A 17,415-nucleotide genomic window follows, 5' to 3' on the forward strand; every position below is an offset into this window, starting at 1 on the left:
ACTTATTCAATATAGCCTAAACATAGTTACGACTGTGAGTAGAATCATTCGATGTAGTTCCCAAAAGCTAAAAACCTCTATTTTGTGTTAAATATCAGCAATTGTAACATGACACTTTACTTTAAACCTCTGGAAATAACTGAAATTGCATTGGCCAACCCTGAAATTGTTACGAATCGTCGAAAGACCGCTAAGGTGCTATAAGCTTATGTAGATATTCATATTTGAAAACACGGGCTTAGTTTGAACTAAAATATATCACGGTAACTATCCGTGACAAAAGTTTCGTACGAAACACAAAATTTTTAGGCTATGTGAAAACGAATAGGCTATAGAAAACTCTAAATAACTTACTACTAAAATAGTGGTTTAAACCTTTCCCATTTTTTTCTCGAAAATCAGCTTGTGTTCGCGATTCCCATTTTGATGCTATCGTGTAAGAAGTAAGTCAAGGGGAAATACAGGACCGCATCCCGTTCCTCGGTATGATCATTATTTCCGGAATTAGAGACTGCAATATTTTAGGTAGGCCTACCCAAAAAATAAGGCTAGAAAAAAGTGCGACGGATTTGCTGGATTTTAGCGGTGATTATTAGTGAACATGCGGGGACGTTTCAGTTAAAAGGGCGGGCCTCTGAGCCGCTTCGTTCTCCTTGTGTAGAGAAAATTCTGTTTTGGAAGATCAAAATGACCATTTCCTTAAATTTTGCCGGCCTCTCCCGTCCAAACGCACGGGGATAGAGAGTTGTCCTTTACACTGAAGATAGAGTTCCAGGAGCTGTATTCAACCACTCATCGGCTTTGTTCTCACTACACGTACTGCGGAGTTATGGCGGCAAAAATGTCGGCGGAATAGTGGTTTAACCCTTCCATTTTTTCCTCGAAAATCAGCTTGTATTCGCGATTCCCATTTTGATGCTATCGTGTAAGAAGTAAGTCTAGGGGGAATACAGGACCTCATCCCGTTCCTCGGTATGGTCATTATTTCCGGAATTAGAGACTGCAATATTTTAGGTAGGCCCTACCCAAAAAATAAGGCTAGAAAAAAGTGCGACGGATTTGCTGGATTTTAACGGTGATTATTTGTGAACATGCGGGGATGCTACAGTTCGGTGTAGATCAGTGGTCAGAGCGCTTGGTACGTAGAACCAAGGACCCGGGTTCGATCCCCGGCGCCGGAGCGAATTTTTCTCCTCAAATATTAATTGAGAAGCTAAGTAGCTAGGGTTAGAAGTTTGAAGAATATTGAAGAGTAAAGTGAGAGAGTGAATAGTTCTTCGCTCTTTGAGACGGGCCCAGGACAGCATATTTAGTGAAGGTGTGATACGGTCAGATCTACGGACGTTGCAAATAAATCGAACACATGCATTATGAACACGCTGTAGTGTGTCTGTCAGTCTCATGTTAAGGTCAGTGTAGAGAGTGTCACAGTAATCAAAATGTAGGCTATTCTCCAGTTTTTATCACCACTCCATCACCAAAAATATCAATCCACCATTGCCCTCCTCGTCATTCAGAGAACTCATTATCAGTTAGCGCTACAACCCGGGGTGGGTTTTGGCCTCCTTAACGACAGCCATCCATCTTACTCTGTCCTTCACCATGTTAATCCATCCTCTCACTCCCATAATTTCAAGATCTTTGGATACTCCATCCATCCGCCTCAGCTTTGGTCTACTCTTTCTCCTCCTGTTATATAGTCTACTCTTTAACATTTTAATAGGAGTGCGTGTTTCAGGCATCCTGTTTACATGTCCCAGCCATCTCAGTCTTTGAGCTTTCATAAATTTTACAACATCTTGACCTCCTATCAGGTTAAGAAGTTCACTGTTGAGCGTATCCTCCATCCTTGATGATCATTGACTGGGCCAAAGATTCTGCGCAGAATCTTCCGTTCAAAACTTCTTAAGGAGTTGTCGTCCTTCTTTGTAAATGTCCATGTCTCTGAACCAAAGGTAACTACAGGACGAACTAATGTTTTATAAACTTTAATCTTTGCCATCCTCGATGACAACTGATTTTTAAACAGTGGAAGATTAGCGTAATAAGCCCGATTTCCAGCCTGTATTCTGTCGTTGACACAACCACTATTAGTTATCTATACTAATAATAAATCTGTAAGCGAAATTTTTCTGGTAATTTTCGCTTTTCTAAAAATAATTGGTGTTAACATGTATAATTAATCATCCTGAAACCGAAAATCGCTTTTTTGAAATTTTTGTTTCTATGTCTGTCTATCTGTCTGTCTGTCTGGATGTTTGTTACCTTTTCACGCGATAATGGCTGAACGGATTTCGATGAAAATTGGAACATAAATTAAGTTCGTTGTAACTTAGATTTTAGGCTACATGGCATTCAAAATACTTTATTTAAAAGGGAGGTTATTAGGGGGCCTGAATTAAATAAACCGAAATGTCTAGCTTATTATTGATTTTTTTTAAAATGTTACATAACAAAAGTTTCTTTAAAAATGATTTCCGATAAGTTTTATCCCGAGAAAAATTTTGATATGACTGATATTTAAGGATATACAAAAGTTTTAAAATAACAATACAATACATTTCCACCGCCGCCTCAGATTATAGTATCGTTGTTCCGTAACTTCTATGTGCAAAATATTAAATTTTTCAGTATGAAGAAAAACAGATTTATTCATTCTATGGCAGTAGTGCATAGGAGATCGTGAATTCTTACATTTTCGAAAGAAAAAAATATAATGAAGTTATATATAAGCTTAGTAGATTGTATTATTTTCTGCATCACTATTTAGGGCCAAAGTTATTTAATAGAGCAAAAATCTAAAAATCGATATGTGACATAGGAGTTATTGCAGGAACGACGACGATGGCTGCAATGAAATCAAAACAAATGACTCCGTCTATTTAAGGCGACCTTGACGTTTATCAATATTAATATACAGAGAATATTTTGTGTTTGTATGAAGTCATCTCAGAAGCTAATTAACCTTCACTATTTGAAATTTGTAGTTTCTCTAGATGGATGTAATGCTACAAATGAGGACTGAGGTAAGATGAAAAGAAATCTACAACACACAATAGAAACAGGAACTCAACAAGAGTAAAAACGGCCTGCTGATATTATACCCACACATTCTAAACACGCGACATGACCACAGATGTTAAGGCGTGAATAAAATTAATTTAACAAAAAAAAAATGTACAGTAAGGTTAACATAAAAATGATCTTCGTACACAATCAACTCTATTATTAATTTGGAGTGATTTATTAAAGGATGCATTCAAGACTAATTTAGAAAAATGTTAAACGAATTATCTTTGCACCAAATGAGTGGTCTTTGGACCAAAATGATAGCATTTTAATTATTTAAATACAATTTAAATTAAGTAGCATATTAAACGATGTCCACGCCTGTGGAGTAACGGTTAGCACGTCTAGCCGCGAAACCAGGTGGCCCGGGTTCGATTCCCGGTCGGGACTAGTTAGGCTACCTGGTTGAGGTTTTTTCCGGGGTTTTTCCTCAATCCAATATGAGCAAATACTGGGTAACTTACGGTGTTGGACCCCGGACTCATATCACCGGCATTATCACCTTCATCTCATTCAGACGCTAAATAACCAAAGCTGTTGATAAAGCGTCGTAAAATAACCTACTAAAAAAATAATAAAAATAAATATTAAACGATTTATTCTTCTATAAAAACACGAATGTTCCCTGGACCCAATGTTCTATTTTAATTATGTAATTACTTTATATTTATTTCTAATAAGTGCAGCGGAGCGCACGGATATGGCTAGTTATTAATAATAACTCCAAGATATCTGAATTGGGATACACCTTCAAATGTATACTCCTGGATGGTAATATTCTTAGGGGTCCTTCTCAACTTAGAGGTGGACATAAACATGTACTTAGTTTTTCCTTGATTCACTGTTAATCCCATGTTTTTGGCATTCCTGGATAATTCAATAAACAACTGTTTTAGTGTGGGAGCATTTCTAGACATAATAGCTAGGGGAGAGTCGGGTAGTATCGGACATCGGGTAATATCGAACCGTGCGTTTCTTTCATCTACCACCATATGGTAGTAGGCTACTTGAATGACATGGTTACGTTTCTCTATACGACATCACAGAAACGTAACCATGTCAATCAGGTACTATCATCGTGTGGTAGATGAAAGAAACTCACTGTCCGATATTACCCGCTGTCCGATACTACCCGACTCTCCCCTATATCATCAGCATACGCACAGATTTGACTTGATTTTGTGAATATGGTGCCTTTCTGGTCTACACTTTCTATCATTCAGAGAACTAACCGATTTAAAATTATTTAGAACACTTGTTGCTTACAGTTGCGGTATTAGAAAAAGGATTGGTGTCAGAATCCAGCGTGACTTGTGTCGCTCTTGCCCTCGGCGCGATATCCTGCTAAAGACTCTATTAGGCGCTGACTCCGCCCTCGATAAATGAAGCTTTCAGCCTCTGGCCAATGGCGCTGGGGCGCGGGGAGGGGCAGCCAATGAGCGGCCGCCTCGTTAGCGGTGCTGACATTCTCGCAGCGCTTGTCGCGCGGCTTTTGTCTCAGGTGCCAAGTGCGAGTTCGTGTGAGCGAGGCGCGGCCGGATCGCGGGGCCATTTTTTAACCCTTCAGTCCGTCGACATGCGGCCGTCTGATTTATTAGCGTTCCGTGGTAATCATTCTTCGTAATATCGTCGCCCAGAGCTAAGAGATACTTCACAATCCTGGGTTCAGAGCTCCAGGGAGGGACTGAGAATTTTTTTCCCTTCCGGTATTAGTGCGCTGTGCTAACCACATGCTGAAGGAGACGTGATCACGTTGACGGGGACTGAGAGATGGCCGACGCTGCACCACACTGACGGCTACTATGACCCTGAAGAGGGACATGTGCGAGCTGAGCAGCAGGGCCAGGGCCTTTTCGGTGGAGGCCCTCATAGGGACGAAGCGCCAGCGCACAGAGGAGCCCTCCGAAACATCAGGTAAGGCTGACAGCCCTCAGTGACATCGTCGGTCCCTGATCGTAGTCAGGAAGTAGATAGATATGCCTATGCCTAGGCCTATTGCGGTCAACTAGGACGTTAAGTGTAACCTGCGTACAGTCTTGGAAAAAAGCTTTGTAGCACAGAAAGGAGGCAGAGCGCATGATCAGAGGACGAGAGCCTTGTTCACAAAAGAACGACTAGTTGAGGTCATAAGATTAGTTTTTTTTCGTTGTATGTCTGCTCATGCGCACAGTCTCCTTCTGGGACTTATAAAGTATCTGTCCGACAAAACTTTTTTCTAAGATTGTAGGCCTACATAGTTTACATATCTACATAATAATAATAATAATAATAATAATAATAGGCCTAATAATAGTTTTATTTTCCCTGGCAGAGTTAAGGCCATAAGGCCTTCTCTTCCACTCAACCAGGATCCAATCATATACAGAAAAATGCATACCAGTATACAAATATTAACTTAAAATAATAATAATAATAATAATAATAATAATAATAATAATAATAATAATAATAATAATAATAATAGTTTTATTTTCCCTGGCAGAGTTAAGGCCGTCAGGCCTTCTCTTCCACTCAACCGGGATCAAATCACACACAGAAAAATACATAGGCCTACCGGTACACAAATATTAACTTAAAAAAATAATAATCATCATCATCATAACCATAATAAAATAAAAAAGAGAGATTGAATACATAGGTATACACAATAAGTATTAACTTAAAAAAAATAATAATAAAATAATAATATACATACTTACACAAACACACATAGGCCTACATACATACATACATACATACATACATACATACATACATACATACATACATACAAACATACATACATACATACATACATACATACATACATACATACATACATACATACATACATACATACATACATACAGTTCGGTTCCCGTTCGAGACAAGTTGAGATTTTTTCCGGGGTTTTCCCTCAACACAATATGAGCAAATGCTGGGTAACTTTCGGTGCTGGACCCCGGACTCATTTCACTGGCATTATCACCTTCATCTCATTCAGACGCTAAATAACCTAAGATGTTGATAAAGCGTCGTAAAATAACGTAAAAAAAAATAAAAAATGCATACATAGGCTACGTACATACATACATACATACATACATACATACATACATACATACATACATACATACATACATACATACATACATACATACTGTACCTACATACAGTCCACACCAGTGGAGTAACGGTTAGCGTGTCTGGCCGCAAACCAGATGGCCCGGGTTCGATTCCAGGTCTGGGCAAGTTAACTGGTTGAGGTGTTTTCCGGGATTTTCCCTCAACCCAATATGAGCAAATGCTGGGTAACTTTCGGTGCTGGACCCCGGACTCATTTCACCGGCATTATCACCTTCATCTCATTCAGACGCTGAATAACCTAAGATGTTGATAAAGCGTCGTAAAATAACCTACTAAAAATACATAGGCCTACATATAGTAACTTTACAGATACACGGTGAACCGTAAGTATTGCCATTATTTTCAGGGAGTTATTCTTTGACTTATTTAAGAGAAAAATGTTAAATGTTATGTTTTATTTAACGACTCTCGCAACTGCAGAGGTTATATCAGCGTCGCCGGATGTGCCGGAATTTTGTCCCGCAGAAGTTCTTTTACATGCCAGTAAATCTACTGACATGAGCCTGTCACATTTAAGCACACTTAAATGCCATCGACCTGGACCGGCATCGAACCCGCAACCTTGGGCATAGAACGCCAGCGCTATACCTACTCGCCAACCAGGTCGAGGGGGAAAAAAAAGTTTAATACATTTTTTTTTTCTCGTTTTCGCTTCCTTTTCGAGATAAAAATTATTTTATATTATGAAACATTTCATATCTTTTTTTTTTTTTTTTGGGAAAACCATTGATTTAATTCCTAATATGCTCAGTCAATTTAAGAGAGCAGTGTATTGCGATAGTAAATTATTGAAATAATTTTAGTTTTGTCCTTGAAATGTGCAGAAATTTTATCTGAACAAATGTAACTTTTCGTCCTGAAAACGAATTTTAAAATGTTACAATAAATTGTTTGGATCAAATTTCTAATATTTAAAGGACAAAACTAAAATTATTTCAGACTTCTATAGGTAATCATAAAAATTCCGCTCTTTCGAATTGAGTGAGCATATTGGTGAATTAAATCAATGACTTTCCCAAAACACGCTATGAACTGTCTCACATAAAACAATTTTTATCTCGAAAGGAAGCAAAAACGAGCAAAATTGTAATATTAAACCTTTTTATTTGAATTATCTCAAAGAATAATCCCCCTGACTTATTTGTTGAAATTGTCCTTTATTTGCGCCAACATATTTGAATTCCTTCCTGCCAAGTCTATAGCGTCAGGCACTTGCAAAGTACGATCGAGTAGCCTAAGCTTAACAATTGGGCGTAGGCCTATCAAGAAAATAGTATGTCTGAGTAAGGCTCATGGAGCTGAACAACAACTTCCGTGTTACCCAATTCATCTCTTCCTTTCTTCGACTCAGGGCCTATTTGATCCAGCACGCAGTGACGTCTTCAGTGAGCTGCTCGTGAGACCCCAGCTCTCACCGCGAGCCTTTCACATTTTTCCCTTCCTCCCTTGCCCCTCCTCTTCCTACAGCTGTCTTTTCAGCAGAGACTTTGCAGAACTGTCAGGTGTCTATGACATTCTTTGGTCAATTCTTGTATGAGAAATTTTAATAGTAATTAGTGTATAATCTTAGTAATTATCGCACGAGTGAATGTTTAGCGAGCTAATTTTCACGAGTGTTTGTAATGAAGATTATACACGTGTTACATACAACGTTTTATACTATTACATCATTAAAATAAGTAAAAAAAACTATTATAAAACAATTAATAAAGAAATGACATCAGATTTGTAATGTTGTGTAGTTTGATATCATGGTCTATGAAATAAAAGGTTGCTATGACAACAATGATGTATTAAATATTATAGCATGGCAAATCGTTTCTTAACGTTAACTTTATGATACAAATTATGCCTTCATAATAGAAGTCATGACATTTTAGTTGCCATGGTAATATTTTACAGCACTGGTACAGTAATGTGGCTTATTATACACGATTTTCACTAACGATAAAGACTGTAGCCTATATAATGCTAGGATTGCATAAAATATTTTTTGTGACTTCGTTTCTTATTTTAGCCATTGATAGCCTAATTATTACTATTAGGTCTATTAACTTATTTCTATTACTAATTTTTTTCTATTATTTTGCTTAGGCCTATTCATTATTTCACTGATTTATTCGCATTAGTAAATGAATGTATTAGTCTCCTTTCGTTGGTAGAGAATACTTGACAGTTCACTAGTAAGTTACAAGTACTAGTATTTTTGTGGAACACAATCATGAAGCTTCATTGGTAATTTGTAGTATGAAGTGGTAAAGGACTACTAAGCTTATAAAAAAGTATTTCGTGGAACAGAAACTCTAGCATTTGTACTACTTAAGGGGAGGCAGAGGTGAATATTTCAAAATCCACAAAATTTATCCGATTTGTTTGAAATTGATCATGGATAGGCCTACTAAGTATGTTATTAGTAATGGACATACCAAGTTTCAACTTTCTAAGTACAATAGTTCTGTAAATATTAATAATTTTATAAAACTTTTTATCGTTTAACATAAAATGCTCCATGCACTATATTGTAAGAAATTTTCAATATTTATTTTTATTTATATGTTCAGAGAAGGTATATAAATAATGATAAGTTAAGTATTAGTTTATTATGGGAATAATAACTTATAGAGCTATAGTAATACAGTTATCTTGGTTTTAATTCCATACTTTTAAGGGCACAAAATCAAAAACTAATATCGGAATATGAAACTAAAGATAATAAAAATGAAAAAAAACAAATTTTCATTTTTTCTTCAGTTTTGTTTGAAAATTTCACCTCTGCCTCCCCTTAATACAGAATTTACTTGAAATGTACAACACCATACCTTTGTGGAATAGGCCTCTGTAGTTGGTCTTAATCGAATTATGTAATAAATAATTACACTAATTGAAAATATTGACATCTTGCTAACAATATCTACTAAAATTCCATTTTTATCTTGCAGCGCGTACTAAATTAGAAGTGTTTTACGTTCTTCAATTATTTCAGTTTTATTGCCATGGACGACAACACTTCGCAAATCGATATGCCAATCTTTCAAGAATATAAAATACACAACCGTTGTACTAATGCAAAAGTAGGAACGCTGCTTATGTTTTTTTTTTTTTTTTTTCCGCCTCATTTCTTAGCAACAGCGCATAGGCTAAGCTTATATACTTTCTCTTGAAACTTCGTAACAAGTGACTGTCGAATGCAAGTTTACTTCCCGTACTTACGGCTTTTTCTGAGCTGTCTATAGGCTAATATTCTGATTAAATTTATTGAACCCTGCATTTTCATACCTGAAAAGGCCCGTGTTCAAGCACGGATATAGACAGAACTCTTTATTCCATTTTGACGACGATATGCCGTCAAAAATGCATTCAATTTTAAAACATCGCATTTTTTTATTTCCTACATCCAGGTGTTACTAGTACTTTGAAAATTTTCAATACAGGACAATATTTGTGAAAAACATCATTTTTAGACAACATAGACTACCTTATATGTATAGAAATCCAAGGGCCTATCTTCATTTCTAACTTTCTGAAATAATTTTCGAACAAGAAGATATAAAATAGTGAGTGATCTGATACAAATAAAAATCCATGAAAAGAAAAACAAATTCACATCAACGTTATGCAAGACGAACACTTTCGAAACCAGAAATTGTACCCACATGGTACAGGACAATGCATGGGTCAATATGCCTATAATTCTTGCGGGTTATTTGGTTCTTAACAACTTGAAAACCTCGAAAAAGAATAAAGTACATAAGATTTGCTGGTGATATGGTGTTGTTAGCAGAAATCAGGGTGATACTAAAGGATATGTCACTGGGGCTAAATGACAGATGTCAGCAGTGTAGGATGAAGATAAATGCAAACAAGATGGTCATAGGAAGAAAAATACGGAAGCCAAACTTGCGAATTATAGGCCTAAATGAAGCAATAAAGCAAGTGGACAGCTTCAAATACTTGGGGTGTACTATAAGTAGTAACATGAGCTGCTGCCAGGAAGTCGAAAGGAGAATAGCAATGGCAAAGGAAGCTTTTAATAGAAAAAGGAGCATCTTCTGCGGACCTCTGGAAAATGGACTAAGGAAGAGATTTGTGAAGTTCCTTGTGTGGTGTAGCATTGTATGGGGCAGAAACATGGACATTATGACGAAGTGAAGAGAAACGACTAGAAGTATTTGAAATATGGCTATTATAATTATTAATTATGCATTATATTATATTATATTATATTATATTATATTATATTATATTATATTATATTATATTATATTATATTATATTATATTATATTATATTATATTATATTATATTATATTATATTATATTTCTATCATACTAGTTAAGTGGTAGGGAAAACCGAATGGCAGTTAAAATGAAACATTATTATTATTATTATTATTATTATTATTATTATTATTATTATTATTAGTATTATTAAAATGGGTAGGGCGTGTAGCACATATGGGCGAATGCAGAAATGCTTGCAGAGTGTTAGTTGGGAAGCCGGAGGGAAAAAGGCCTTTGGGGAGGCCGAGACGTAGATGGGAGCATAATATCAAAATGGATTTGAGGGAAGTGGGTTATGATGGTAGAGACTGGATTTATCTTGCTCAGGATAGGGACCGATGGCGGGCTTATGTGAGGGCGGCAATGAACCTTCGGGTTCCTTAAAAGTCATAAGTAAATAAGTAAGTAAGTAAGCCTATTTATTATTAAGAACGAAGTGTGTGAAATGGGCAGATAGAGTAAGAAACGAAGCTATGCTAGAAATAATGAGTGAAGAAAGAATAATAATTACTGAAAGTAATCAGAAACAGAAAAAAATGGACTGATTTCTGGTTAAGAAGAAAGTGCCTACTGAAGGATGCATTGGAAGAAATAGTGAAAGGGAAAAAAGTTCGGGGAAGAAGAAGATATTACTATATGATAGACAATATTCAGATAGCCTATAGTCTATGGATCGTATGTGGTCAGTAAGAGAAAGGTGGAAAATAGGCATGATTGTAGAGTGCTGGGTTTGCAGTGAAGGACCTCTTCTTAGGCAGAAAACTATGAATGATTGATTTAGGCTATGATTATTAGAAATTAAGATCTAATCGTTAAATAACGGGAGGAGAAACGGATGTTTTGGACTTGACAGGATTCGAAACCCGAATCCTTTAGTCAGGCTGTGCGTCCATTGTTTGATAAGCTGTCTGTCATGCTGCAGTACTTAAGAGCTCAGAGCAGAAGTCTTGCAACTCGGCCCGTTTCCTGCAGACTGCCGTTCGGAAGTACACAAAGGCTTATCGAAGTATTTGCACTCCGTGATTGTGCAGAGCGGCGCCTTTGATCGCCCTTATCGGCCGTCTTATCGTTTTCGAGATCCTTTATTGTGTTCTCCGAATGCAGCGAACACGTCATAATTACGTTTATTCAACACAAATACTGAATCAATCATGTTTTTCATTTGGGCCGTCTGAGGAACGCAACCTTTCCAATGTTTGATCTACCTGCGTATTCGTTTGGGCCGCACCGGCCCAACATTTCACCTCACTTGGCTGATGACAGGTTAAGATATTATTATTATTATTATTATTATTATTATTATTATTATTATTATTATTATTATTATTACTAAAGGCAGAACAGTAACAGCAAAATTGAATGTTATTCTATGGGACAGACATAATATAACAAGAGAAAATAAATTTCAAATATATAATTCAATAACCTAAAGTACTGTTACATATGGTGCTGAAACATGGAAATTTAATAAAAAGTTAACATCAAAACTCATGACAATGGAAATGGATTTTTAAGATCAGCGAGACATTCGAAATTAGAAGAAAAAATAAAGACTGAAATACAGTTATGCTAGATGAAATGAACATTCAATATTCTGTTTTGGATTATGTGAAATATAAACAGTTGACCTTGTATGGGCATGTGAGAAGAATACCAGACGAAAAGTTACCTAAAATGGTGCTGGAATGGTGTCCTCCTTGGAGAAGAAAGAAAGGATGTTTTGAGTATTTTTAGTAGGGGAGAGTTGGGTAGTATCGGACAGTGGGTAATATCGGACAGTGAGTTTCTTTCATCTATCACCAGATGATAGTACCTGAATGACATGGTTACGTTTCTGTAATGTCGCAAACAGAAACCTAACTGTGTCATTCAGGTACTACCATCTGGTGGTAGGTGAAAGAAACGCACTGTCCGATATTACCCGATGTCCGATACTACCCGACTCTCCCCTAAGTTTTCAATTTTTTCACTAATCATTGACATTAAACTGCTTCTTAAACAATGTATAACTTTTGATTTGAAGTCTCTCAATACAAAATTTAATTTACATTGAAGAGTTTTGTGTTGTTCCAAATCATGCCTTATCCAACTATGTTGTTTCCAAAACTTGTCTTCTCCTAGGTAGGTATAGTTCCAAAACTTGCCTTCTTCTAGATATAGTTCCAAAACTCGTCTTCTCCTAGGTATAGTTCCAAAACTTGCCTTCTCCTAGGTATAGTTCCAAAACTTGTCTTCTCCTAGGTATAGTTCCAAAACTTATCTTCTCCTAGGGTATAGTCCAAAACTTTCCTTCTCCTAGGATAGTTCCAAAACTTGCCTTCTTATAGGTATGGTTCAAAAACTTGTCTTATCCCAGACATGGTTCCAAAACTTCCCATCTCCTAGGTATAGTTCCAAAACTTGTCTTCTCATAGGTATAGTTCCAAAACTTGCTTCGCCTAGGTATAAGTTAGTTCCAAAACTTGCCTTCTTATAGGTATGGCTCAAAAACTTGTCTTATCCTAGACATGGTTCCAAAACTTCCCATCTCCTAGGTATAGTTCCAAAACTTGTCTTCTCCTAGCTGTAGTTCCAAAACTTGCCTTCTAATAGGTATAGTTCCAAACTTTTCTTCTAGGTATAGTTCCAAACCTTGCCTTCTCCTAGGTATAGTTACCAAACTTGTCTTCTTATAGGTATGGTTCAAAAACTTGCCTTCTCCTAGGTGTAGTTCCAAAACTTGCCTCCTCCTAGATATAGTTCCAAAACTTGCCTTCTCCTAGATATAGTTCCAAAGCTTGCCTTCTCCTAGTTATAGTTGCAAAACTTGCCTTCTACTAGATATAGTTCCAAAAGTTGTCTTCTCCTAGATATAGTTCCAAAGCTTGCCTTCTCCTAGTTATAGTCGCAAAACTTGCCTTCTCCTAGATATAGTTCCAAAACTTGTCTTCTCCTAGATATAGTTCCAAAACTTTCCTTCTCCTAGGTAGGCCTATAGTTCCAAAACTTGCCTTCTCCAATTTTAACATTTAAATAACAACCTTACTGAACAACGTAATCTACTAAGCTTCTATTCCTGACCTATATTCTATAAAATAGGCCTATTTATTTTAAAGGGTGAAAAAAAAATTCTTATTTTAACACAATAAATGAGAAAATGTTTTTCTTGATTTGTGAAAAACAATAAAAAGTGGATAAGACACGTTTAGGAACTATAGGACTCACGTGTTCCTCTATCAGAGTTCATTAGAAACTTTTGTTGCTGATTTCGCAGCTGTGCCGACGTCAAGAACCGGCGAGAATACTGCAGCGAAGAGTCCTATCTCGGGGTCGAAGTCGGACCTGCAGCGTTTGAAACTGAAGCAGAACCTGAAGGTGGAACTCTGTTCCAGGGACCTTTGGCGGAAGTTTCACGCCCTGGGCACGGAGATGATCATCACTAAAGCCGGCAGGTGAGTACCACACAGACAACTCAAAATGTAATAATTTTCATTGTTACAACTAATTATGCAAGATGATATCCAATGAAAAATGTAGTGTGTTTTGTGGCTGGCAAAATTTAAATAAACATTTTAAAATTCCTTTTTGCACGATCTTGTTTTTTTGTTGTATTTACAGCAGCTATTGTTGTTAGGCCTTGAAAGTTAGAATTTCAACATAGAAACCTGTTGCTAGGGAAAATATTCTTCATAACACAAAGCTATTCTGAATTTGACCCCTTTACAGTGTACTTATTGTTACTTAGTTACCATTCCAGTATAGTTTTGAGAAGGCTTTGGAATAATATTGCTCTAAATATTCAATGCGAAATATAGCCTACTAGTGGCTTGTGCAGCAAATGCTGCAAACTAAGTTCATTAGACGTTCAAATAAAAATTTTCAGATTTATTTTGAATGAAGAATACCAGACAATCTGAAAGTTATTTGCTTCCATAATAATGAAAGATACTCTCTCTCGAGCCAATACTGAAGAGAACCACGCATATAAATATCTACACCACACTGCCATTAAATATATGAAAAAACCCAACCCCACTTGATTAATAACTATAAAAATATTTGATTTTTAATAATATTATTATATTACGTAAGTTTTATAGCTTTCAGTAACATATACTATATATACTATATAGCCGCCACTCAGTACAATATAGAAATCAAAATCTAATTTAAGTTATTCTCTACATCTACTTATATAACCCCAAAACGTTTCACTTTCATATCTTCAATATAGCATTAATATGTATAATTAATGAAAAATAGTCACATCACGGCATTAACTACAATAATATTTCATTTCTAATAGTAATAATGTCATCAAACCACCTCAAGTTTTGTAGTTTTTAATATCCAATACACAGCTGTACACAGAAAATTACACACCACAGAATAGAACCTGTAAATTATTTTTAGTAAGTTATGTTTTTAATAACTAATTTAATTTGAGCTCTAAATAATGTCAGCATTCTTGCAGATCATGGCCTTCGTGTAATATTGTTTACTGTAGTGTGTGTTTTGTTTTATTCTGAAATGCAACACGGCCGACTTGATGCTCGCTTCGCTTCTCCTGAATGCAATTAGCTAGTTCTCAAAACTTACGACAGATGGATTTTGGAAAATAGGAAAATTATGTAGGAAAATTGACATTTTACTGAAAACTACTATTTTTCCGAAAAACTTTGGGTTCCAAGCTTCAAAATGAGGGGTCATTTATTAAAAAATCCGTTCAGCCGTTTTCCCGTAATTTCCATTACCAGTTCAAATTATATATATATATATATATATATATATATATAGATTTTATTTACAATTTTTAAAATATGATCATAGTACTCCATTCCTGGAAGCAATAGGTTGGCTTAAACTAGATAAGAAAAGAAATTTACATTCACTTCTCTTTCCCTTCGAAATCTTAAACTCTTCTATTCCTTCGCACCTGTCGTCTCGCTTCACTTACCTTTCTTCCCACCATAATCTGAACACACGCTCTCGTCATGAAACAATACTAACAATACCATCCCATCGCACCTCCTCATACTCATCCTCTTTCACAATAGCCCTGCCAAGACTCTGGAATTCGTTACCTCCTAGCATCAGGGACTGTCGAAATAAAATTGATTCAAACGCAAACTTACTAGGCACTTGGTCAGTAATTGAGACTCGTTCAGACATGATTTCTTGTAAATAGTTCTCTCAATATATGGTAATTTCATCACTATAGAATTTTGTTATTCAAGGTTTAATTTGTAATTCAGTAAATACAAATATATTCTTTGTTCTTAACTTCTATGATAAATTGTCTAGCTTTCATTAATCAGGTAATCTTGTCGTAGTTTAATTTTTATTATAATTGTAATTGCAAATTTAATATTAATTGTAATTTTATTCTTCATATTATAGTTGTAATCCCCTGGTAGAGGGGCAGAGAAGGCCTGATGGCCTTATCTCTACCAGGTTAAATAAATAAATAAATACTAATATCGAATTTGCTTTCTTAATCCTGGATCTGACATCGTCAATGGCCCCTCCACTTGTGGAGACTATACTTCCCAGATAGTTATATGTTTTAACTTGTTCTATAATTTGATTTTCCATCATCAGAGGTCTCAGTGTTTTAGAATTTATGCGTAATTCTTTAGTTTTCTTTATATTTACTGTTAAACCTGCAGGTTTAGCTTCCCTATGTAAATCATGTAAGTTATTTTATTCTGCATATCTATAAAACACTGGGATAGGGGGCAGATGACATCTGCATAGTCCAGATCTTCCAGTCTTTCCATCAGGTGTAAGCTGTACCTAACTTCTTAATTAACTTACATGTCCTTCATCATATCAGAAAATTAGGAATAATAAATTATCCTGAAATAGCATGTAGGAAAAGTTCATAAAGAAGTTGTCTGTTATCTATACTAATAATAAATCTGTAACCGAAATTTTTCTGGTAATTTTCGATTTTACAAAAATAATTGGTCCTAACATATATAATTAACCGCCCTGAAACCGAAAATCGCTTTTTTGAAATTTTTATTTGTATATCTGTCTGTCTGTCTGTCTGTCTGTCTGTCTGTCTGGATATTTGTTACTTTTTCACGTGATAATGGCTGAACCGATTTATAAAAAATTGGAATATAAATTAACTTCGTTCTAACTTAGAATTTAGGCTATATGGTATTCAAAATATTTTATTTAAATTGGGGCTTATAAGGGGGCTTGAATTAAATAAATCAAAATATCTCCCTTATTATTAATTTTCATGAAAAATATTACATAACAAAAGTTTCTTTAAAACTAATTTCCGATAAGTTTTATTCCATGCAAAATTTTTATAGGACTGGTATTTAATGAGATAAATGAGTTTCAAAAATACAATAACAACGCCATCTAAGGCAGTGTAATGAAATAAAAAACAAATGACTTCGTCTATAAGGGGCCTTGGATAACAACAATCGAAAGCTATGAAACATAGCCTACAGAGAAGGTTTCTGTGTTTGTATGAAATAATATCGGAAGCTAAATTAACCGATTGTATAATTAATTATTAATTCACCGTTGGAAAGTGTAGTTTGTCTAGATGGACATAATGCTATAATGTTATTACAGTAACTTCTGACTGAATCGAGGACAGGTAAGATTAAAATAGCTTCTTATGCATAGAAAACTTGATAGGCATTCGTTTCCTGTATTTCCTAAAATAATTTTTATGACCAAATGAGTGGTCTCTAGATCAAAAGATCGCATTTTAATTTTTTTAATACAATTTAAATTAAGTAACATAATAAACGATTTATCCTTCTATCAAACACGAATGTTCCCTGGCTCAAATGTCCTATTTTAATTATGTAATTACTTTATATTTATTTCTAACGGGTGCGGCGGAGTGCACGGGTACAGCTAGTATAACTATATGTGGACATCATGTTAGTAGCCTGCAATATTTCGGATCCGTCGTAGTGTACCACC

General features: G+C 35.6%; 1 protein-coding gene across 1 annotated transcript in view; it reads left to right on the forward strand.

Moving 5' to 3' along the window:
* The first annotated feature begins 4,579 nt into the window (after positions 1-4,579).
* LOC138702921 (T-box transcription factor TBX15-like) overlaps positions 4,580-17,415 on the forward strand; it is a 73,772-nt gene continuing 60,936 nt past the window's right edge. Inside the window, exons 1-2 of the mRNA XM_069830328.1 lie at positions 4,580-4,983; positions 13,730-13,907. Of these exons, the coding sequence (XP_069686429.1) occupies positions 4,872-4,983; positions 13,730-13,907 (290 nt within the window). The 5' untranslated portion in view covers positions 4,580-4,871. The remainder of the gene's footprint in view (positions 4,984-13,729; positions 13,908-17,415) is intronic.

This window comes from Periplaneta americana, chromosome 7 (genome assembly GCF_040183065.1).
Source record: "Periplaneta americana isolate PAMFEO1 chromosome 7, P.americana_PAMFEO1_priV1, whole genome shotgun sequence".
Classification (NCBI taxonomy): Eukaryota; Metazoa; Arthropoda; class Insecta; order Blattodea; family Blattidae; genus Periplaneta; species Periplaneta americana.